Genomic DNA, 20942 nt, shown 5'->3' on the forward strand with positions numbered 1-20942 from the left:
GTCGGTTTGACGCGTGGCGCGGTCGCGCTCGGGGCCGGAGCGTGCTGCGGGGATGGAGCCGCGACGAATGGCCGGACGGACGGACAGAGGGATGGATGTTGGTGCACCACGGCCGTGGGGGAAGCTGCTGCCGCCCGCTGCTCCCGGCCTGCCCCGGCTCCTCGTCCCCTCTCGCCTCCCCGGAGCCACCCTGCTGCCCCGGCCGGGGGCAGGACTCGGGGCTGGCACCCGGCGGTAGCGGAGCCGGAGCCACGGAGGTGCGTAAGGACAACAGGGGCAGTGCTTCCCTTTGCTGCTGGTGTGGGTGCCGGGAGCCGTGGGTGGTCAGGGAGCCGAGGGGGGGCGGACAGAGCTCTCCTGGTATCCAAGGCTTTGTCACGGCAGCTTCTCCGGGCTTCCGACCTCATCAAGCCGAGAACCAAAGCCGGGGGTGCCGGTGCTGTCCCCTTCCCGGAGCGGGGACGGGGACCTGGTGCCTGGCCACGTGTCCCACGCAGCCCTTCCCCGTGGCATGGGGCTGGGTCCAGCTTCTCCCCGTCCCCTCCCCTGGCCAGGGCTGAGCCTCCTTTGGCCATGGCACAGCAAGCCGGTGAGCTCCGCGCGGGGCCGCGTCCCCGGCCCGCTCCCAGGGCCGTGCGCGGGGGCTGTTGGTGGAGGCCGCTGCATCTTTCAAAGGCTGGGCTTTCCCCTCCTGGGTGCAGGGGAGAATCGTTCCAATCACACTGTGTTTAAAACACCACCTAATTTATTTTTCCTCTCCAAGCTGGGGGCTGCTCGTGACTAATTTGGGCTGAATAGGCGAAGAAAAAAAGCAGCGGGCACACAATGAGCGGGGGAAAGTGTGGGAAAGCGAGCGAAAGAAAAGGAGGGCCGGGGCTTGCAGCGTGAGAGCTGGTAACGCCGTGCAGTGCCCAAATTCAGCATGAAGTCACTTTTCACAGCAGACGCTTGGGCTGTAAATGCGAGTGGGACTATAGGTCAGGCCTGGGGGGGCCAGGGGCGGGAGCAGCGGTGGGGCTGTGCAGCGTGGGGGCCACGGAGGAGGTGGGGGCTCGGTGCGCGGGGGGCTCAGTCCCGAGCCGGTGCCAGCGCCGCTTCTCTCCGCGGCACCCGGCTCTGCTCCCCGCGGCCTCCCTGGGTGGGTTGGAAGCGTCTTTTGTTTAAATTCAGGGAAATGAGGGGACAAAAGAGTGCAGCCCGGCGTGTGCGGGGACGAGTGGAGGGGCTGCCCCCCACCTGTGCTGCCGTGGGGCCGGCGAGCCCCTGCGTGGGGCTGGGAGCGCGGGGCTGAGCCCGCGGCCGCGCCTCCCCGTGGGGCTGCAGGAGGGCTCCTGCGCCGCGCCAGGACCTCGCTTTCCCTCTCCGGACTCACCGGTTCTGTGCTCCTTGCCCCGAGGAACCCAAGCGCTGCCCTTCCTGAGCAGCGGCGAGGCACCGGGGCCAGTCGGTGCCGTCAGCCCCCCGAGGTTTCCCTGCTGCAGCGGTGGCTCCACGGATGCGTCCGCTGGGGGACAGGGAAGGATGGGGGACGCCCCACGTGGGGAACTCACCGCCCCGTGCCTGAGCATGGGATGCTTCAGGGACCTCAGGGACCCCGCAGTCCCGTCCCCGAGTGCCGTGGCCAAGGGCTGAGCCGCCCGGTCCCCCCGGTGCCGCCGCCGTGCCGTGCCCCGCGCCGGCATCTCCCCGGGACGTGGCGAGGTCGGTGGATCCCAGCCAAGCTCCCTGTTGATGGTTTAATTACTGTGAATGCTGCGTGCGGGCAGTCTTGTTAGGCGGTGGAGGGGAAGGTTAGGGGAGCCATATTATGTCATGGTGCAGCTGTGGGTGGTCGCCCGCACGTCCCTGTCCTAATTTGTCCCTCTCCCCCCCCGCCCCAGCCCTGCCCTGGGTTTCGGAACTAGGTCAGCCGGTGGCCGGGGAGCCACTGATGTGGGGTGCAGCCCCGGGGAGACGTGACCGGAACAAAGGCGCGCGCTCGTTAAACTCTTGACATCGTCCCCGAAACAAACAAACAAAGGGGGCCAAGACCTCGCGGTGGCCATGCGGGGGCAGCGGGCAGGTGGGGGTGTGGGGGGTGCCCCGGACCTCACCGCCACCGGCGTTTGGTGCCACACATCACGTCCCGGGCTCTGGTTTGGTTCCGGTGCCATCGCGCAGGTCCTGGAGCCCTCCGGGGGCTTTATCCATGGGAAAGCCGGGTCCAGAGGAGGCTGGGTGGGTTCTTCCCCAGATCAGCGCAGGTTTGGTGCCCTGCGCATGGCCAGGACCTCAGCCCTGCCTGGAGCCTGCCCGCGGCTGGGCTGGGCTCGGGGGGTCTCCGATGGAGCAAGCAGAGCCGGGGAGCAGCAGGGCAGCGAGGATGGGGGCACACGGCAGCTGCCGAGCACGTCCCCAGGCCTTTGGGAAGGGACCTTGGCTCCGGCACAGGGAGCGCGAGAGCCGGGAAGTGGCGCAGCTCCACGGGGCCGCTGGGGCCTGGGACCTGGCCGACCCCGGGGCTCCGCGCTGGAGCCGAGCCCTCGAGCCTGGGCCCCGCTCGTGCCAAGAACCTCGCGGCTCCGTCCCGGCCCCGCGGCCAGCGACCCCGGCGCCCCCCCCAGCTGCGCACCCCTGTCCCCCCGCCGAGCCCAGCTGTAATTAGCTGCGACATTCTCGGCATACCTGCAGCTCCTAATGAGGCTCCATAAAGGCTGCCCAGCTCTGGTCTCCTCCGGCCACTTGTAAATCTCAGCTTTACAGCGTGGAGCGGAGGCAGTGGAGGCTGCCGGCGCCCACGTGCTCGGCGTCCCCTCCATGGGGCGAAGCCGCCGAGGAGCGGGGCTGGGGCGAGGAGAGGTCGGGGCTGCGCTGGCAGGATGGGGACGCTCTTCCCAGCCCGTTTGGATGGGTTCGAGGGCATTCGCGTGCTGCCCGGCTGGCTCTCAGCGTGGTTTTGGAAGCACAAAGGCAAATGTTTGGGGGGGGCTTGGGGAGAGGGGGGGAGACGCACTTCTGGCACCAGGACCGAGCGGGGCGCGGGCGTTAGGGCGGATTTCTTCCCCGCTCATCCGCTGCTCCGCAGCCGGCAGCAGGGAGCGTGGGAAAAATGAGAAGCATCAGGAAACATATTTCCCGAGCCAGCCAAGGCTGGGGGCGCTGGATCGAGGCAGAGGCTCTCGAGGGAGGACATGGGGGGGCTGCGGGACGGGGCGCGCGGTGCCGGAGGGCTGCGGTGACGCAGGGACGCAGTATGGGGGCCGAGCCCGCCGGGGATGGGCGGGCAGCGGTGGTCCCGGCGTGGGGCAGGGAGGTGAGGACCTGGAGGACGGGATCTCCTCATACCCCCCTGTGCCTCCACCAGCAAGTGGCACTGGGGGGGTGGGGGGGCGATCCCTGCGCCCTGCAGGAAAATGGGGGCTGGGGGGGGGGTGCCCGCGTGGGCCCCCCTCTGCAGCACCCCTGGGTGCGAAGCTGGGGTCCTGGTGGGCACTTGGGTGCTGTGCAGAGGGGCGGTGGTGACAAGGAACCCAAGCGAAACGCGTTTCTCAGCAGTTTTCCCCTTTTTTTTTTTTTTTTTTCCTCTCTTCTTTTTGGCTATATAAATTTTTTATTGTACAAAAAGTCTAAAAAAAAAAAAAAAAAAGGAAGGAACTGGGACAGAAGCAACGGTTAGCATACACACCAGAGACTAACGCAAGATACAAAACGAACGTGATTTATACAACACAGTAACTGAGACGATCACTGAGCTTTTTTTTTTTTTTTGCCTTTCCTGTCGCTTCTCCCAAAATATTATTATTATTTTACTTCTTGCAGGGACGCCGGCGTGCCCGCTGCTTTCGGCTCTTGCTCGGCCGCATCCGTGCGCGATTCTCCCATGGGTGAGCGGTGGCCACGCTGCATCCTCCTCCCAGGGGCGCAGCGTGCCCGTACGGAGGCTGAAGCCTGCCCGCGTGTCCCCCAGGGCGGAAAATAAACGGGCACTGCAAGTAAAGCCTCGGGTGTCGTCGTCCGGAGCCCCTGAGGTAGGCAAGAGCACGAGGAAGGGGCCTGAGCCCCGGCCAGGGGAACCTCGCGCCATCCCCATCCCCATCCCCAGGGGATTTGGTGGCACGGGGACAGGGAAAAACCGCGATGAGGAAGCGCAGGCGCGGGAGCACCTCAGCCGCGCGGCGCAGGGGATCCTGTACCAAGCCTCTCCTCCTTTCCTTTCCGTAGTGCAAATGGGCCCCTTGCCTGATGCGGGATTTTAAGCACAGAGGCTCTGCTCGCTCCCTGCCCTCCGGGCCAAGCTGAACCTCCGGTGGCCACGGGACGGTAACGCCGGTGCCCGGGGCATGCTGGCGGGGGGACGTGGCTGTCCCCAGGCGCCGCGGCACCGGCATTGGCTTGTGGCACCCGCGCTGGTTCGGCGGCAGGGCCGGGACCTCTGGGCACGTGGGAGCCCCCGGTGCGGGACGGGAGCTGAAAGCTCTGAATGCTCCGATTTATTTATGTTTTGGTTTGGTTTTAAATATTTTTTTTATTTTTATTTTTTTATTTTTTTGATGTTCAAGTGCTGTGTTTGGTCATGTGATTAAAAAACACCCCCTCCCCCCCCCCCCGACCACCAATGGCCTTTTGGTCATGCGATTCGAACCCGCCACGTCCCCCCTCCCTCCCGTGGCCTCTGTCCTGAGCCATCGCCCTCGCGAAGTCGCCGCCGCATCCCCCCGCACCCAATTAAAAAACAGAACGAAACGACGAACAAACGAACAAAAATAACCTAGGACATTACGCACAGTAACAATACACAGTGTAAATAATAACATACTGCTGGGGCTGCGCCGCCCAGCCTGCTGCCCTCGGTCCGGCGCTGGGACCAGTCAGCACGGGGCACTGGTCCCAGTTCTTCTCCGGCGCCACCTGCCTGCCGCGGCACCCCGGTGGGCACGGGGGCTTTTGTGGGAGCAGGGCCGGGTTTCGGGGCCGTGGTCCCCATCCGCTGCCTCGCGTGGCTCCGGGCTCGGCCGCGCCGGTGCCGCCACCTTTCGTGCCCTGCGTCTCATGGGCAGCACCGTGAGCGGTGCCCAGGGTGCCTCCGTGCTGTGCCGAGCGTGTTGGCACGTGGCTGCGCGGGGCTCAAGGCTGTGCTGGCGGCCGTGGATGAGCATTGGAGCGCGCTGGCCCCGCGCCCTTCCCGGTTCACTCCAAAGCGGATTTTGGCTTTTTTTCCGGCGCCCGGCTCTGGGTGCTGCCACTCCTCCGCCCGAGCGCGTCCTTGATCGGCGGCCGCATCCAGCGGTGTCGTATGCGGAGGGACAAGGTGACGATGGCCGGCGCTGGGTGCAGCTGCGATGGGGACTGTCAAAACGCCCCGAGTGCCACCTCTCCAGGACGAGCCCCCCAGGTGCTGCGGGACGCTGCTTCCACACCCCATCCCCCTGCCGGCTCCGGAGGCGGCGCTGGCAGCCCCCAAAGGCACTGAAGAGCAGGGATTGGGGCTGCGGCACCAACCTCCCGCCCCGCAGCCGGGTTGGTGTCGGCGCTGGCGGATCCCACAGGCTGTATCCAGCCCCACGCCGCTTCCCTCATGCCGCTGAGGCCAGAGAGCGGCCGCCGAGCTCTGGGAACCCCGCGCGCTCCGGGGCCCTAAGTGCTTGGGGGGGCTTCAGGGCAGCCTCGTCCTTGTAAGCGCTTGGGAGGGGGTGCGTGGAGCAGGGGACAAGTGCTGAGCATCCCGAGTCCTCTGGCCAGGGCGTGTCCAACCCTGCGCTGTCCCTAAGTGCTGCATGGGGCATGGGGACAGCCCGGCCGGGGCCAGGGGTCTCTCCCCGCGCCCCCCGCCCCACGGTGCTGTGATCGGGGCGGGAGGGCTGGGGGCACGGCGCCCGGCCGGGGCGCTCCAGCACCCTTTGGATAAGTGCTAGGGACGAGGTCCGGGGTCTTCCTCGTGCTGCCCCCGAGCCGGCGGCTTCCGTCCCGTGGGTCCGGGGGCGGGGGGGCGCGGGGGTGCCCGGTGCGTGGGGGGTGTGTGGGGGGGTGCGGGGCCGGCGGCCGCCTGGCGCCAGGGCCGGTTGCATCACTGCGGCCGCGGAGGGGAGACGCCGGAGCAGCAGGGGCAGATGAACTCTTGAGAAAGCAGGATCCTGTTCTCATGCGAAAATAATCCAAACATCGAGGGCAGAGGGGGAGGCGAATGTGCCGCATAAGCGGAATTTCTCCCCAGCCAGAGCCTCCGTCCAATTCTGGCCGGTGCCGCCTCCAGATAACCCTGCACCACGGCCGCTCCCCCGGCCGCGTTCCCCTGAGTCCCCCCGGCCACGTCCCGCTGGGGCCAGATCCGCTCCAGGAGGGCAGGGGGGCAGCCGGGACCCCTCCAGCTGCGAGTGGCAGAGGGCTGGGGGCATGCAGGGACCTCGAGGGCTGTGCCGGCCCCGCCGTCGTGGTGCCCGGCGTGGTGCTGGTGGCGCGAAGGCGGGGAGGAGGCAGCACCCTGGGGCGTCCCATGGCAGAGCGCCGGCCAGGAGGGTCCGTAATAAATAAATAAATTAAAGGAGGGAGACGGATTCCTCCCGGGCCAGAGCTGCCGCCTGCGCCCACGTGGCCGTGCCCTGGCAGAGCCATCCCGGGGCCGGATCCTGCAGTCCTCGCTCCGAGAGGGGAACTGGGGCAGGAGCCTTCCCCCCCGCTGTCAGCCTCCGATGTCGCCTTCGCCGTGGGGTGCACGGCCGCGTCCCCGTCCCCGCTGCAGCCGGAGGAACGCAGGCTCCGCTCGTCCGCCGCGCCGCTGCTGTCTCCCCTCTGCTCTCCCCCGGGGCCAGAGGTGTCCGGTGGAGGAGCCGCGTGGTGCCGGTGCCGGGGCGGTGGCGGTGCTGGGGGGGCCGCCCCCTCCCTTCTCTCTATGTCTGCTTATTGCACAATGCATGTCGAAGCGCAGGTTTGGTGCAGCGTTTCTCCGCCGGATTTTTTTTTATTATTATTATTATTATCCTCACTCTCTTTCCCCAACATTCAAAGGAATTTCAACGCTTGTTCTTTGTATCTTTAAAAAAAAAAAAAAAATCAATAACAACGACAACAAAAAAAAAAAGTGGAAGAAAAGATGAGTTCGTTGGCTGGACGTGGGGCCCGGGGCGGAGGGGGCAGCACCAGCGGGGGGGGGTCTAAGAGCATCCACATCTGTCAACCACCATGCCCGGGATCTTGCCGTAGATGATCTGCTGCTTGTCATTGAAGTAGAGCATGTTGATGGGGGACATCTTGGTGGGGGTGCAGCAGGGCCCCGCCGAGCCCCGGGGGTTGGCCTGCTGCACCAGGTGGGTGTGCGGGTACTTCTGCATGAACATGTACTCGCACTGCCCCGAGCAGTAGTTGGCTTTGTATCTCTTGGGGGCGATAATCCAGTCCCAGCCGAAGGCCTCGAAGTCGACGGTGAGCGGGTAGCGGCAGCAGCGCGACTCGGTCGAGTGCTCGTCGCAGTCCAGCCCCAGGTTCCTCCGCGAGCGCTTGTTGCTCTCCAGCACCCTCAGCTCCATGAAGGGGTGCTGGGGGGAGAGCGGAGCATCAGCCCTGGCCACGGCCCCGCAGCCCCATAGCCCTGCAGCCCCGTAGCCCCCCGGTCCCATAGCCCTGCAGTCCCACTGCTCCAGCTCCCTGGCTCCCACGGAGCCCCGCAGAGCTGTCCCCAGCCCTGCGGAGCCGTCACTGTCCCCACGGAGCTGTGAGCAGCCCCTTGGAGCTGTAACTGGTCCCATGGAGCGGTGACGAAGCCAGCAGAGCCAAAACCAGCCCCACGGAGCTGGGAGCGGTCCCATGGAGCCAGAACCAACCCCACGGGGTCAGAGCCACCCCCGTGGAGCTAAAACCACCCCCATGGAGCTAAAACCATCCCCACAGGGGCAGAGCCATCCCCATGGAGCCAGAACCACCCCCATGGAGCCAGAACCATTCCCATGGAGCCAGAACCATCCTCATGGAGCCAGAGCCAGGTCCACAGAACCAGAACCATCCCCATGGAGCCAGAACCATCCCCGTGGAGCTAAAACCAGCCCCGTGGACCTGTCATCGTCCCCGCAGAGCTGTCACCAGCCCCATGGAGCTGCCCTCCCCACCCACACCCATCCCCATTCCTCTCCTTTGCCCTCCAGCTCCCCGGTGCCGGCCGGGTCCCCCCCCAGCTCCCACCGGGGCTCCGTCCCCGCGGTGGGCACCTACCAGCCCTTCGGCCCCGGGGCCAAGCGAGGTGACGGCCAGGTCGTTGCCGTTGGGGTCGAAGGCGTTGATCTCAATGCCCCAGTTGTTCTGCGGCTGCTTGAACCAGTTCTGCAGCACGTGCTTGAAGTCGATGCTCTGCCAGTGCCCGATGCGGGAGTTGAGGTCGATCTTGAGCGAGCGGATGCGGATGTGGCGGCTGCCCTCCTCCGTCACCGGCTTGAGGCGGAGGATCTGCAGGTAGACGGTGGAGGTGTGCTGCACCGGCCGCAGGTACACCCACAGCTGTGCCTTCACCACCTTCGTGAACATGATCTTGGGGCTGAAGTTGAAGAAGCAGCAGTGGGGGTTGCCCTCGATCTGCACCACGGGGTCGGCTGTGGGAGGAAGGACGGGTCAGGGGCGGCCCCGGCTGCGCCCCACCGAGCCCCCGGCACCCCTGGGCGCCCCCCCCCGCCCCAGGCCTCCCGCACGCAGGCCGGTGTAAACTCCTCCTCGGTCATTAGGAGTTGAAGGTCGGGTCAGAGGCCGCTCCGGGGGTCATTTCCCCTCGATTCGCAATAAGGTCCCGGGGCTGCCCCCTGACCCTGTGTCACCGGGGATTCATGATCCCCTGCGGGGCCGCGGGGCCGGGCTGAGCGGGGCGGGGGGCTCTGGTCCCGGAGCACCTGCAGAGCCACCGGCCGGGGCCGCAGCATCCCCTGGCCTCCCGCTGCCCACAGCCAGGGACCCGCAGCATCCCCCGGGTGGAGACCCGCAGCATCCGCAGCCGGAGACCCGCAGCAGCCCCTAGACGGAGCCCTGCAGCCTCCTCTGGGTGGAGACCTGCAGCCTCCCTGGCCACAGACCTGCAGCATCCTCAGCCAGGGACCAACAGCATCCCCCAGGTGGAGACCCGCAGCCTCCCCGACCACGGACCCGCAGCCTCCCCAGCCAGAGGCCCGCAGCAGCCTCGAGCAGAGACCCAGCACGTCCCCCGGCCGCAGACCCGCAGCATCCCCCGCCGTGCGCCCGCAGTCCCAGGAGGGCAGCAGCACGACGCGCGGCAAAGTGCCGAGAAGGGCCCCGCGGTGCTGAGCTCACCCTGGCGCAGTGCAGGCTCCACGGGGACCATTTCAGCTCCCTGGAGCTGTTGGGGAGGCCGCTTCGCCCTGGGACCACGGTGGGACCACCACCCCTGCTCTGGGCAACGCACTCGGGCACGGAGGCGAGGGCGAGCGGCCCCCCCCTGGGGACGGGAACCCCCAAGCATCCGCACCCCCAGCACCCAGCCGCCCTCCCCCAGCCCCGCAGCAGCACCCTGGGTGGATCCGGCCCTGCGCCCGCCCTCCCCGCTCGCCAAACATCTGTGTCAAATTGAGCTGGGAATTTCCACCCCCCCCCAGCCCCCCCGCGCAGCCCCCTCCCCCTGCCACGCACCGGTCAGGTTTAATAGCACCCAGCTGCAGCGCGGGGCCATTTGCTGCGCGCGAGGCCTCCCCGAACACATCGGGGTCACGACACCGGCCGCAGCCCCGGGAATGCCATCCATCCGCCATGTGGCCCGCGCGCTCCCCCCCCCCCCCCCCGCCGCGGCTCACATAAACCAAAGTGACAGGGGCTGGGGGGGGCCGCGGGCGCTCGCCGCGCAAACCCCTCCCAGCAATTTGCTGCGCACAAGCCCCCTATTAAACCCGTGCTCCCCCGGGACTGGCCCCGAACACGTTCCCCCCGTGCTGCCCCATCCCCTCCCTAGGGCACGCGGTGCCCCCGAGCCCTGGTGGCTTCGCCACCGGCGGCTGGCAGGACGTTGTCCCAGCACGTGCCAGTGGCTGCCCCAAGGGGCTCTCGGTCCCCACGGTCCCACACCGAGACCCTCCGTGGGTTCACGGGGTTGGCTCCAGGCTCGCCACAGCTGGACTGCGACAAGGACAGCTCCGCTGGGGTTGTTTTTGTAGGGTCTCCGGGTGAGAGACACCAACGCTGGAGAGCCGATGCGGGACCCTGAAGCTGCGGCCGAGCCTCTTACCGCCTCGTCCCGGCTTCCCAGGTGTTGGGGCTTCGGGGCGCCGGGGGGGGGGCCGCAGCGGCTCTGCCACGCCGCGCTGCTCCTGGCACGGGGCTGCGGCGGTGCCAGGATGCTCGGCCCGTCGCTGTGGCAACGGGGGATAAAGGTTACCGGGACACCGGTCACAGCTGAGTATGTGCCAGGAGGGGGGGCGGCCCCGAGCCCCCCGCCCCGCTCTTTGTTCCCGTTGCGGAGGCACCCGGCAGGATTTGGGGCTCCCCCTCCCCAAAATGCCCCCGTAACCCCTCGCCCGCCGCGGCGCCCCGGGGACACCCCATGGCCCAGCAGCGGGCCACGTGCCGGCGGCACCTCCGCCGCGACCGGCCCCGTCCCGTGGCCCCCACTCCCCACTGACCTTGAGCGGCCCCGGTGCTGGCGTGGCAGCGCTGGCACGGGCACCCCCCGGCCCCTCGCCCGCGGGCCGTGCCCCCCGCGCCCCGGCCCCCATCGCCCCTCATTAAGCTGCCTCCACCCCGGAGGTCGCGGGGGTCAGGGGTAGCCCATAAATGGTTTTAGGACCCAATTAACCTTTCCGGGTTTCTTCTGCAGTTAAAAAAATGGGGGGGTGAGGGCTGTGGAGGGTTGTGGCTTTGGATTAAACCCGGGGGGGGGGGCGGCCGGGGCGGGCGAAGGGAACCCGAGAGCTTTATGGCTCTGCTGCCTATAAAGCCTTTTCCCTCCTTCTGTTCAGGAACCATAAAAACCCACACAATTGCCACGGGGAGGCAAAGAGGGAGGAAAAAAATCATAATAATAACGGAGCGGCGAGGGGCCGGGGCAGCGGCCGGGGCAGGCCAGGCCCCGCGGCGCATCCGGCTGCGGGGCTGGGGCCGGGGCCGCGGGACCCCTCCGCACGCCGGGAGGAGGGGCCGCGCTCTGGTATTTATTTTGGGGGCCCCCGAGCTGTTAAGGGGAGGAGGGGGCCGGGGGGAGTGAGCGTTAACGCAGAGCGGGGAGGAAAACCCCAGCGTGTTGTCAATTTTATGGGTAATAAAATTTCAAAGCCGCCCGAGTCTATTAATGCCTGGGAAGGAAATTCGTCAGGGGGCTGGCGGAGGGGAGAGCCTCACACTTCCCTCCCTTCCGCTCAGCCTTCACACCCCGCCCGGCCCGGCCCCCGCCCCGGGGGTCCCAGGGGTCCCGGGCAGCCTCGGCCCGCGGCTGGAGCAGGTGGAGCAGGGCTGGGACTCGGCAGGGGGATGTTCGCCCCCCCAGCCCCTCTCCGTACCAGCACGGCCCCATCCCTGCGCCCCCTCCCCACATCAGGCACCCACAGAGGGACGGACGGACGGACGGACGGAGCCATGTCACGGCGAAGCAAAGCCCCCCCCCGCTCTGTCCCATGCCCGTAGCCCAGCGGGGACCCCGCGCAGTCCCTGCTGTCACCCCGTTGTCACCCTGCTGTCACCCTGCCGTCACCCTGCCATCACCCCGCTGTCACCCCGCTGTCACCCCGCCGCCACGTGCTGCAGCAGGATGCTGCTGGCACCCGGTGCCCCAAGGGGCTTGGGGACCGGGACGTCACCGTGTCGCGGTGTCCCCCTGCCGCGGGCAGCGTGGCCTGGGGCTGCTCCGCCAGGGGATAAATCTGCCCAGCACCCCGAGGCCGGCCCCTGCACCGGTGCTGAGTCCCAGTGTCAAGTGCTGGTGCCCAGTGCCAGTGTCAAGTCCCAGTCCCCCGTCCCAGTCCCCATCGCTGGGTCCCAGTGCTCGGGACAGTCCCAGTGCTGAGTCCTGGTACCTGCTGCCAGCGCCCAGTGCCCAGTCCCAGCACCCAGCACTGCCACTGCCCAGTCCCAGCACCCAGTGCCAGGTCCCAGCACCCAGTCACCGGTCCCAACACCCAGTGCCAGGTCCCAGCACCCATTGCCCAATCCCAGCACCCAGTGCCAGGTCCCAGCATCCAGAGCTAGGTCCTAGCACCCAGTGCCCAGTCTCAGCACCCAGTCACCAGTCCCAGCACCCAGTGCCTGGTCCCAGCACCCAGTCACTGGTCCCAGCACCCACAGCTAGGTCCCAGTACCCAGTCACTGGTCCCAGCACTGAGTGCCCGGTCCCAGCACCCACTCACCAGTCCCAGCACCCAGCGCCCAGTCCCAGCACCCAGCGCCTGGTGCTCAGTGCAGAGGCCCAGTGCCCAGCAGCTGGTCCCAGTCCCCGGGTCCAGTGCCCTGAAGTGGCTGCCGGCTGCGCTGTCCCGTCCCCGTGTCCCCAATGTCCCCGTGTCCCCAATGTCCCCGTGATGCCCCTCCAGCCCCGTGGCCCCGCGCAGTGCGGCGCAGCGCGTGTCCCCCCGCACCCCCCCGAGCTCAGCACGAAGCTGCCCGGGGCCGGTCCCAGGGCCGGCGGGTCGGGGGCTGCGGGACGGTGCCCGGGGCCGGGCACGGGGCGGCCCCGGGATGCCGGGGGGGGGGAACGTGGGGTGCGGGGAGCCCCGGGAAGAGCGGGGAAACCCGGGGGAACCGGGGGAGGCTGGGGAATCCCGGGGGGAACCGGGCAGCCCCGGAGGGAGCCGCGGAGCCCCGGGGGAGTGCGGGGAGCCCCGGGGGGAGCGGGACGGGACGCGGGGGAGCCCCGGGGGAGGCGGAGGAGCCCCGGGGGCGCCGGTGCCCGACGCGGCGCGGAAAGTTACGGGCGCGGAGCCGGGGCCGCGGGGAGCGGAGGGGGGGGTCGGGGCGAGGGGGGAAGGCCGGGGGGCCCGGCGGCGAAGTTTGCGGCCGGAACAAAGGCGGCACTGACTTTCCTGGGCCATGCTGATGACGGTCTCGGTGGTGGCGTGGTACTCGTCCTCCTCCAGGTACTCGTCGTGCTGCAGCGAGTCGCCCTGGAAGTCGTGGAGGTCGAGGATCTGCTGGAGCGGCGGCGCCTTGGGCAGCAGCTGGTTCACCACCTCGCGGGTGATGTTGGGCGCTTCCTTCAGCCGCAGCTTGCTCAGGATCTGCGACTTGATGCTCTCCAGCCGCAGCTCCTTGCTGTGCCGCCGCCACAGGCACACGGGGCAGGCGGGCTCGGCGGCGGCGGCGGCGGGGGGCTGCGCGCCCGCCGGGCCCCCCGCGACCAGCGCCAGCAGCCACAGCAGCACCGGGGCCATCCCGGGGCCTTCCCCGCCGGCCCCCGCCGCGGCGCGCCGGGCCCGGGCCGGCGGAGCGGGGCGCGGAGCGGGGCGCGGAGCGGGGCGGCGGCGGCGGCGGCGGCGGGGAGCGGAGCGGGGCGGCGAGGGGCCGCGGGGGGGGGGGGGGAGAAAAAGCGGCGGCGGCGGCCCCGGGGTTTTATATCCCAAGTGAAGTGTGTCGTCAGCGGCCTTGATTGGCTGCGGGCGCACAAAAGAGGTTCTGGCAGGGGCTTGTCACCAGCGAGCCGCCGGCCCCCGCGCACCGGGCACGGCCCGCCGCGCCCCGCACGCCGCCCGGCCCGGCCCGGCCCCCGCCCGGCCCCGCCCGGCCCGGCCCCGCCGCACTTGCCGGGAGTTGGGACCCCCCGGGCGCGCCCCCGCGCCCCCGGCCCCTCCCGCGCCGTGTCCTCAGCCGCCCCCGCCCCGGCCCCGGTCCCCTCCCGGTCCTTCTCGTGCTCGCCCCCCCCCCCCCCCCCGCCCCGGCCCCGGGGCCGCGCCCCCGCTCCCTCCCCGCCCCTCCCCGCCCGGTCCCGTACCGGGGAAGGGGGGAAGGAACGGGAGCGGGGGGCGCATACCGGGACACCGGGACACCGGCACCGGGCGGCCCCGGGCGGCGGCTCCCGGCACGGCTCGCCCAGCCCGGTGCCGGGCAGCGCGGCGGCTCCCGGCGGGACCCCTCGGGGCGGGCGGGGCCCGGCCGCTCCCTCCCGGTGCCGGCCCCATCAGAACCATGGAGAGGGCAAGGGGGAGGCGCGGCCGCGCCCGGCGCCCCCTCCCCAAGCCCCCCCTAAACTCCCCTCCCGGGCTGCCCCGGCCCCGACCCGCCCCGGGTCCCGCTCCCGGTGGGAGGCGGCGGCGCTCCCGGTGCGGGGCGAGCGGCCCCGGTCACGGCCCCGGTCGCGGCCCCGCGCTCCCGGTTGCGCGGCGGCGGCGCGGCGCAGGCGCATCCCGCCAGGGGGCGCGGCGGAGCCGCTCCGGAGCGGCCGCGTTCACACCGGCGCCGGTAAAACCGGAGCGCGGCTCAGCGCCGGGCGGAGGGCGCCACCGCGCGGCCCGGGGGGGGAAACGGCCCCGCCGCACCCCCGGGGCTCGGAGCCTCCGTCCCCGGCGGGGTCGGGCCCTTGGGGGGGGTCCCGGGGAGGCTGCGCCGCCGGTACCGCCCCGCCGGGCCCCGGGCCCCGGGTTTTCCCGCGGCGATGACATCACCGCCCGTCGTGACGTCATCATCCGGTGGGCGAGGAAACGCGGCGCGGGGGGGAAGCGGCCGGGAAGCGGCGGCGGCGGCGGCGGCGGCGGCGCTGGGAAGCCCCCGGTGGGACCCCCCCGCGGCACCGGGTCCCGCGCGGAGCCGCGGGGGTTAAGGCGGCGCCGTGACGTGTCCCGGTGGCCCCGCCCCGCCCAACGGCGCCGCCGAGCGGGGCCGCCCCGGAGGGGCGGAGAGCGGCAGCGGGCCCGGTAACGGCAGCGGGAGGGGCGCGGGCGGCCCCCCGCGGGGATGCGGGGCCGGGGATCCCCGCGGGGGCACCGGGGAAAGGCTTCGGGGCGGGAGGGTCCCACGCGGGGGGGGTCCCGGGACAGTGCCCCCGACCCCCCCCGGTGTCCGGGGGTATCGCGGCGGGGGCCCCTTCCCGGGGGGGGGGTACGGGGGGGTCAGGGGGCGGCCCCATTCACCTGGGGTGCAGCTGGGACCTGGCCGGGGCGGGCAGAGCCCCACGTCCACGACTCCATCCCTGTCCCCGTCCCCATCCCTGTTCCCATCCCTGTCCCCTTCCCTGTCCCTGTGCCATGCCCGTGCCTGTCCCCATCCACGTCCCCGTCCCCATCCCCTTCACGTCCTTGTCCCCTTCCCTTTCCCTGTCCCGTGCCCATCTCTGTCCCCATCCACGTCCCTGTCCCCGTCCCCATCCCCGTCCTCGTCCACGTCCCCATCCCCATCCCCATGCCTGTCCCCGGCCACGTCCCCACCTCTGGGGCGCCTCTGGCTGCCGCTCGCGTTAATTTTAGCCCGGTCCCCACCCTGGGGACGCGCTGCCAGGCCAGGCAGGATGCGGCCCTGGGCACCCTGCAATTAGGGGCTGGGGATGCGTGGGGCCGTGCCGCGGGGGCACGCGGGGGCCGGAGCGGGACCGTGGCAGGCGCCTGCTGAGCTCCACGTCCCCAGGCATGGCGGGGCTGCTGAAGGCCCTGGTGAGCGCCTCGGAGAAGGCGGCCGACATCGCCCGTCTGTGCCGGCACGAGGAGCCCCTCTTCCAGCTCCTGGTGGCCGAGAAGACGGGCGCCGACAAGAACCGGCGGTTTCTGCAGGACTTCAAGACGTTGGCGGACGTGCTCATCCAGGAGGTCATCAAGCACGACCTGGGCACGGAGGTAGGGGTTGCGCCGGGGGGGACGAGGGGGGGGTTCCCCGCACCGGAGGGGTCGCGCTGACCCCGATCTGCCCGCAGTTCCCCGAGCTGCAGGGCCACATTGGCGGCGAGGAGTCCAACGAGTTCACCAATGCCCAGGGTGAGTCGGGGGGCAGTGGGCACGGGACCTCCCCACCACCCCCACCACCCCGGGGTCAGCCCTCGGTGACGCCGCGGTGCCGGCAGGGGAGACGGTGGCGGTGCAGGTGTGCGGCACGGTCGGCGAGACCGCAGCGCTGCTGGGCTCCGTGCTGGCCCCTGAGCAGGCGGCGGCTGAGCTGCTGGCAGCTGCCGCGCACCGGGATGCGGCGCTGGGGGACGCGGCGCTGGATGGGCTGGCCCTGAGCATCCACCCCGGGGACCTGGCCATCTGGATAGACCCCATCGGTGAGCGGGGCACAGGGGCGGGCTGGGGACCCCCACCCCAAGCCACGGCCAAGCCCTGACGACTGTGGCTGCGCCCGCAGACTCCACCAACGAGTACATCGGTGGGCGCGAGGACGTGGCCCCCGTCGACGGCATCTCCCCCGCGGGGCTGTGCTCGGCGCTGGTGCTCATTGGGGCCTACGACCGCTGCTCTGGCTGCCCCGTGCTGGGCGTCATCAACGAGCCCTTCTTCCGCCGAGACCCCCTCACCCACAGGTAGCGGCCCACCGGGGGGCACCGCGGACCCCCCGCCCCTGCTGCAGACGACGGACCCACGCTGCGGGACGCGGTGTCGGGGCTCACCCCGTGTCCCGTGTCCCCACAGGTGGCAGGGCCGGTACCACTGGGGCGTTGCATACCAGGACACCCGGCTGTGCTCGCTCAGCCCCCCGCCGCCTCCGCGCCCCCCGCCCCGCGTGGTGCTGAGCCGGGCTGAGGGGCCGGGGGTGCGGGCAGCCCTGCACCCCCTCTGTGGCGGCCACCTCCACTTCGCTGCCGGCGCTGGCTACAAGATGCTCTGCGTCATCCTGGGGCTGGCAGACGCCTACGTCCTCTCCGAGGGCAGCACCTTCGCCTGGGACGCCTGTGCCCCCCACGCCATCCTGCGAGCCCTGGGTGGGGGCACGGTGGCCCTGGCGGGGGCCCTGCGGGCACGGCGGGTGGGTGAAAATGGTCCCCCCCCCGAGCTGCTCTACAACCGCCCTGCGGAGGGGGCAGTGGGGGCCGAGCGCTGGGCGAACCGGGGGGGGCTGGTGGCCTACGTGCACCCCCAGCACCTGGAGGCCGTGCTGGATGCGCTGGCGGCCGTGCCTGGGCTGTGAGCCCATGGGTGCAAGGGGCCAGGGTGCAGGGCAGGGGGTGGCAGGGACCTGGGGTGGCCAGGGACCCTAGGGTGCAAGGGAGGGGACAGCGGGGACCAAGGAGCGGAGAGCAGTGGCACCAGGGTGGCCGGGACCCCAGGGTGCAGGACATGGGGGCAGTGGGGTCGCAGAGGGGGGCAGCAGGGTGTGGGGTGGCCGGGACCCCAGGGTGCAGGACATGGGGACAGCGGGGTTACAAGGGGGGGCAGCAGGGTGTGGGGTGGCCGGGACCCCAGGGTGCAGGACATGGGGACAGCGGGGTCGCAGAGGGGGGCAGCAGGGTATGGGGTGGCCGGGACCCCAGGGCATGGGGCAGCAAGGACCAGAGGGTGCGGGGCGGTGACCCCGGGGTGGCCGGGACCCCAGGGTGCAGGGTGTGGGGCGGTGGGAACCTGGGCTGCCCGGGCCCCCCGGGTGCAAGGCAGGGGGCAGGGCGGACCCGGTGCCACGGGGTGGTGACACCGCAGTGACCGAGACCCCGGGGCAGGGGACAGGGGGGGGACCGGGGGGACCCCGGGGGCTGCGGGGCAGGGGGCGAGCACGGGACCCCCCCCGGTGTCCTTGTCCCCGCGTGCACATTAAAGACTCCGTGTCCCGTCCTGTGTCCCCCCCCCGCCCCCGGTGTCTGTCCCGTTCCGGCGGCGCCGCTCGGGGCCGGGGGGGCGCGGAGTGGGGGGGGGGGGCGGGACCGGGCAGCCCCGGGGCGGGACCGGGCGGGGACCGGGGCGGGACCGGGGTTTCCTGTTGACTGGCGCCAGCCCCGTCACATGATCGCCGGGCGCACCGACGGGCGGCGGCGCCGGTGAGCGCCTGGGGCGGGGGAGCGGCACCGGCACCGGGACCGGCCCCGGGGCAGCGGCACCGAGGGAGGGGCACCGGGAGCGGGGGGGAGCGGTCCCGGGGTACCGGTCCCGGGGTACCCGGGGGGGGAAGGGGGGGGGTCTTGGGGTCCCGGGAGGGTCCCGGCTCGGTGCTGGGTCTGTGGGGTCGGGGCTGGGGCACCGGGAGCGGGGCCGGTAGCGAGGTGCCGGTTCCCGCAGGACTCGCCATGGCGCTGGAGGGCGGGATGAAGTGCGTGAAGTTCCTGGTGTTCATCTTCAACTTCATCTTCTGGGTGAGTGCGGGGCCGGGGGGGGGGGGCACCGGGCACGGGGGGGGGGGCTCGTCCCCACCGAGCCCCCCCCCTGGGGGGGGCAACGAGCGGGGCCCCGGCGGGCGGCAGCCGCCGCCGCCTCGCTGGGCTCCCCCCGTCCGTTCCCCGGGAGGAGGGGGGCGGAAGGGGGGGGCCGGGGGGGTCGGGGGGGGGCAGCGCGGCGCCGTGGCCGTTCCGCCGTCAGTAGGCTCCAGGGTTAACAGGGCAGGGCCGGGTGGCGCGCCCTGGGGGGGGGCCGCCCAACACCGGGATCGGGCCGGGGTCACCCCCCCCCCGCACACAACGGGGCTGGGGGGGGGGGGGGGGGGTCGGGGCAGGCCCCCCCCTTGGGTGCTGCCTCCGGGCTGGGGTCCCCACGCGGGGTTTGGGGTTTTTTTTTGGGGGGGGGGGGGGGGCGGGAGGGAATGGGGGGGGGGGCAGAGCGCGGGTTTGGGGAAGTCGGGGTGAGGAAAGAGGCACGAGGAGGCCAACGGCCGGCGGGGGCGGGGGGGGGGGGGGCGCGTCCCGTCCCGTCCCGTCCCGTGCCCCCCCCCGCGGAGGAAGGGGGCGGCGGGGGCTGACTCGTCCCGGTCCCACCCGGATCGCGCCGGGCTGAGTCACCCCGGGGGGGGGGGTGGAAGGGGGGGGGGGGGGGGCACAGGCGCCAGTCGTGTCCCCCCCCCCCCGGACCCCGGGGCTCGGAGTGTTTGTGCAGCGGGCGGCGGGGCCGGCTCTGTTTACCCACACCCAGCGAGCAAACAGCGCCGGCGGACGCGGGGGGGGGGGGGGGGGCCGGGGCCTGACCCCCCCCCCCTCGGCGGGGAAGCTGTGGCTGGGGGGGGCCCAGCTGGGGGGGGACGGGACGGGACGGGGATGGAGCCGGTCCTGCTCTGGAGGGGGGGGCACCCGCTTGGCTCTGCCTGGGAACGGGAAATGGGGGGGGGGGGGGGGGGGGCACAGGAACCGGCCCCGCAGCCACCCCCAGATCCGGCCGCGTCCCCCCCCCTCCTGTGGAGCTGGCATCAGCCCCCCCCCCCCCCCAAGGCCTCCACCGTGGCCGGAAGCAGAGCTTCCGATAGCCGCCAACGCGCCCCCCCCCGGGCTGTGGTGGCCCCCCCTTGCCACTGATTCCCCCCCCCCTGCAACTGAACACCCCCCCCCCCCCAGGGATGGGGGTCCCCACCCCAGGCAGGCTCCAACCCCAGGGCGATGCTCGTCGGTGCCGGACCCCCTGGGGACCCTGTGTGTGGGGGGGGGTGGCCGAAAGCCATGCCCCCCCCCCCAAGCTGTGTGTGTCCCCCCCCCCCAGGTGTGCGGCGTGGCCCTGGTGGCCATCGGCATCTACGCGCAGGTGGCCCTCAATAAGGCGCTGGTGATGGGCAGCGCCCCCGCTGCCAGCAGCCCCGTGGCCATCCTGGTGGTCGGCGTCGTCATCTTCTTCGTCTCCTTCTTCGGCTGCTGCGGCGCCTGGAAGGAGAGCTACTGCATGGTCACCACGGTGAGGCGGGGGGGGGGGGGGGGCTGGCTCGAGGGTGGGGGGCTCGGGGGGGGCTCGAGGGTGGTCCTGACCCCCCTCCCGTGGCCGTCATCCCCTGCAGTTCGCCGTCCTGCTCAGCATCATCTTCCTGGTGGAGATCGCTGCCGCCATTGCCGGCTACGTCTTCAAGGATAAGGTGAGGAGGGGGGGCGCGGGGCCGCTGTTATGTGCCCCCCCCCCTTCCCAGATGTGTCCTGAACAACCCCCCCCACCACCCCCAAACCCCCCCCCCCAGGTCCGCTCGAAGCTGGAGGAGGGGCTGTGGGACACCATGCGCAAGTACGGCCAGGACCAGCCGCTGACGGAGGCGGTGGACAAGCTCCAGGAGGACGTGAGCGGCTCTGCCCCGTGGGCTGGGGACCCTGGGGGTCTTATTTTATGTCCCCCCCCCCCCACCTTATTTTGTGTCCCCCCCCCCCTCCTGCAGTTCCACTGCTGCGGAGCCAGCAACTACACGGACTGGGCCAGCCTCGAGCAGTTCAGGGCCAACGACACCGTGCCGCGCTCCTGCTGCCGCATCAACACCACCACCTGCAACATCCACCCCAGCCCCGCCACCATCTACGAGAAGGTGAGGACCCCCCCCCTGCCCCCTCCCCGGCACTGCTCAGCCCCCCCCTTCCTGGGGCTGCCAGCCTCTGAGACCCCCCCCTCTCTGCTCCCCCCCCCCCCAGGGCTGCCTGCAGGCTGTGGAAGCCTGGATGAAGAAGAACATCCTCATCGTGGCCGCCGTTGCGCTGGGCATTGCCTTCTTCGAGGTGGGTGGGGGGGCTGGGACCTCCCCCCCCCCCCATAATGTGTGTGAATTGGGGGGGGGGGGCACCGGGACCAACCCCCCCCTGCCCTTTCCCTTCGCAGATCCTGGGCATCATCTTCACCTGCTGCCTGATGAAGGGCATCCGCAGTGGCTACGAGGTCATGTAGCCCCCGGTGGGGCACCGCGGCACCCCCAGCCCTCACTGCCCCCACCTTGGGGGGGGGGGGCCCCCATGTGCCAAACACCCCCCCCACACCCCCATGGGGGTCGCTGCCATCAGCCCCCCCCTCCCCCCGCTGTGTGCCAACAAGGGCTGGAGGGGGGCAGCGCAGGGGGGTTGGGGAAATAAAACAAAAAGCTTCCTTAAAGCTGTGGGGCTGGATTTAGGGCGGGGGGGGGGGGGGCATTAACCGTGGGGAGCCCCCGGGTGGTGCCCTCCCCAGCATCAGCTTCGTAAGGGTGCTGTCGGACACCGTAAGGGTGCCAGGAGG

General features: G+C 71.1%; 3 protein-coding genes and 1 long non-coding RNA gene across 6 annotated transcripts; 3 read left to right on the forward strand and 1 right to left on the reverse strand.

The window, feature by feature from the left end:
- The first annotated feature begins 2832 nt into the window (after nt 1-2832).
- On the forward strand, nt 2833-6130 carry LOC308184161. The gene is made up of 2 exons (XR_013942594.1): nt 2833-2949; nt 3799-6130. It is a non-coding gene; the product is annotated as an uncharacterized lncRNA (long non-coding RNA).
- GDF11 (growth differentiation factor 11) lies at nt 4634-13389 on the reverse strand. 2 transcript variants are annotated; one of them, XM_080570947.1, is made up of 3 exons: nt 12962-13389; nt 8179-8552; nt 4634-7508 (listed from the first exon to the last, which is right to left on the reverse strand). In XM_080570947.1, exons 1-3 carry the CDS (start codon nt 13311-13313, stop codon nt 7128-7130), a joined length of 1107 nt encoding a protein of 368 aa, XP_080427073.1. In that variant the 5' UTR covers nt 13314-13389; the 3' UTR covers nt 4634-7127. The 2 variants fall into 2 exon arrangements, with proteins under 2 accessions (XP_080427073.1, XP_080427074.1); XM_080570948.1 differs by lacking the exon at nt 12962-13389 and adding an exon at nt 9259-9538.
- A 1019-nt stretch (nt 13390-14408) lies between these two features.
- Nucleotides 14409-17640, forward strand: INPP1 (inositol polyphosphate-1-phosphatase). 2 transcript variants are annotated; one of them, XM_080570944.1, is made up of 6 exons: nt 14409-14564; nt 15496-15701; nt 15779-15839; nt 15926-16126; nt 16207-16381; nt 16491-17640. In XM_080570944.1, exons 1-6 carry the CDS (start codon nt 14531-14533, stop codon nt 16984-16986), a joined length of 1173 nt encoding a protein of 390 aa, XP_080427070.1. In that variant the 5' UTR covers nt 14409-14530; the 3' UTR covers nt 16987-17640. The 2 variants fall into 2 exon arrangements, with proteins under 2 accessions (XP_080427070.1, XP_080427071.1); XM_080570945.1 differs by lacking the exon at nt 14409-14564 and adding an exon at nt 14579-14789.
- A 103-nt stretch (nt 17641-17743) lies between these two features.
- On the forward strand, nt 17744-20819 carry CD63 (CD63 molecule). The gene is made up of 8 exons (XM_080570960.1): nt 17744-17827; nt 18066-18139; nt 19467-19655; nt 19756-19830; nt 19930-20025; nt 20122-20265; nt 20369-20452; nt 20553-20819. The coding sequence occupies exons 2-8, from the start codon at nt 18074-18076 to the stop codon at nt 20616-20618; spliced, it is 720 nt and encodes a 239-aa protein (XP_080427086.1). The 5' UTR covers nt 17744-17827; nt 18066-18073; the 3' UTR covers nt 20619-20819.
- Nucleotides 20820-20942: the final 123 nt, after the last annotated feature.

The sequence above is a fragment of the Anser brachyrhynchus genome, assembly GCF_964034855.1.
Source record: "Anser brachyrhynchus genome assembly, chromosome: 29".
Lineage (NCBI taxonomy): Eukaryota > Metazoa > Chordata > Aves > Anseriformes > Anatidae > Anser > Anser brachyrhynchus.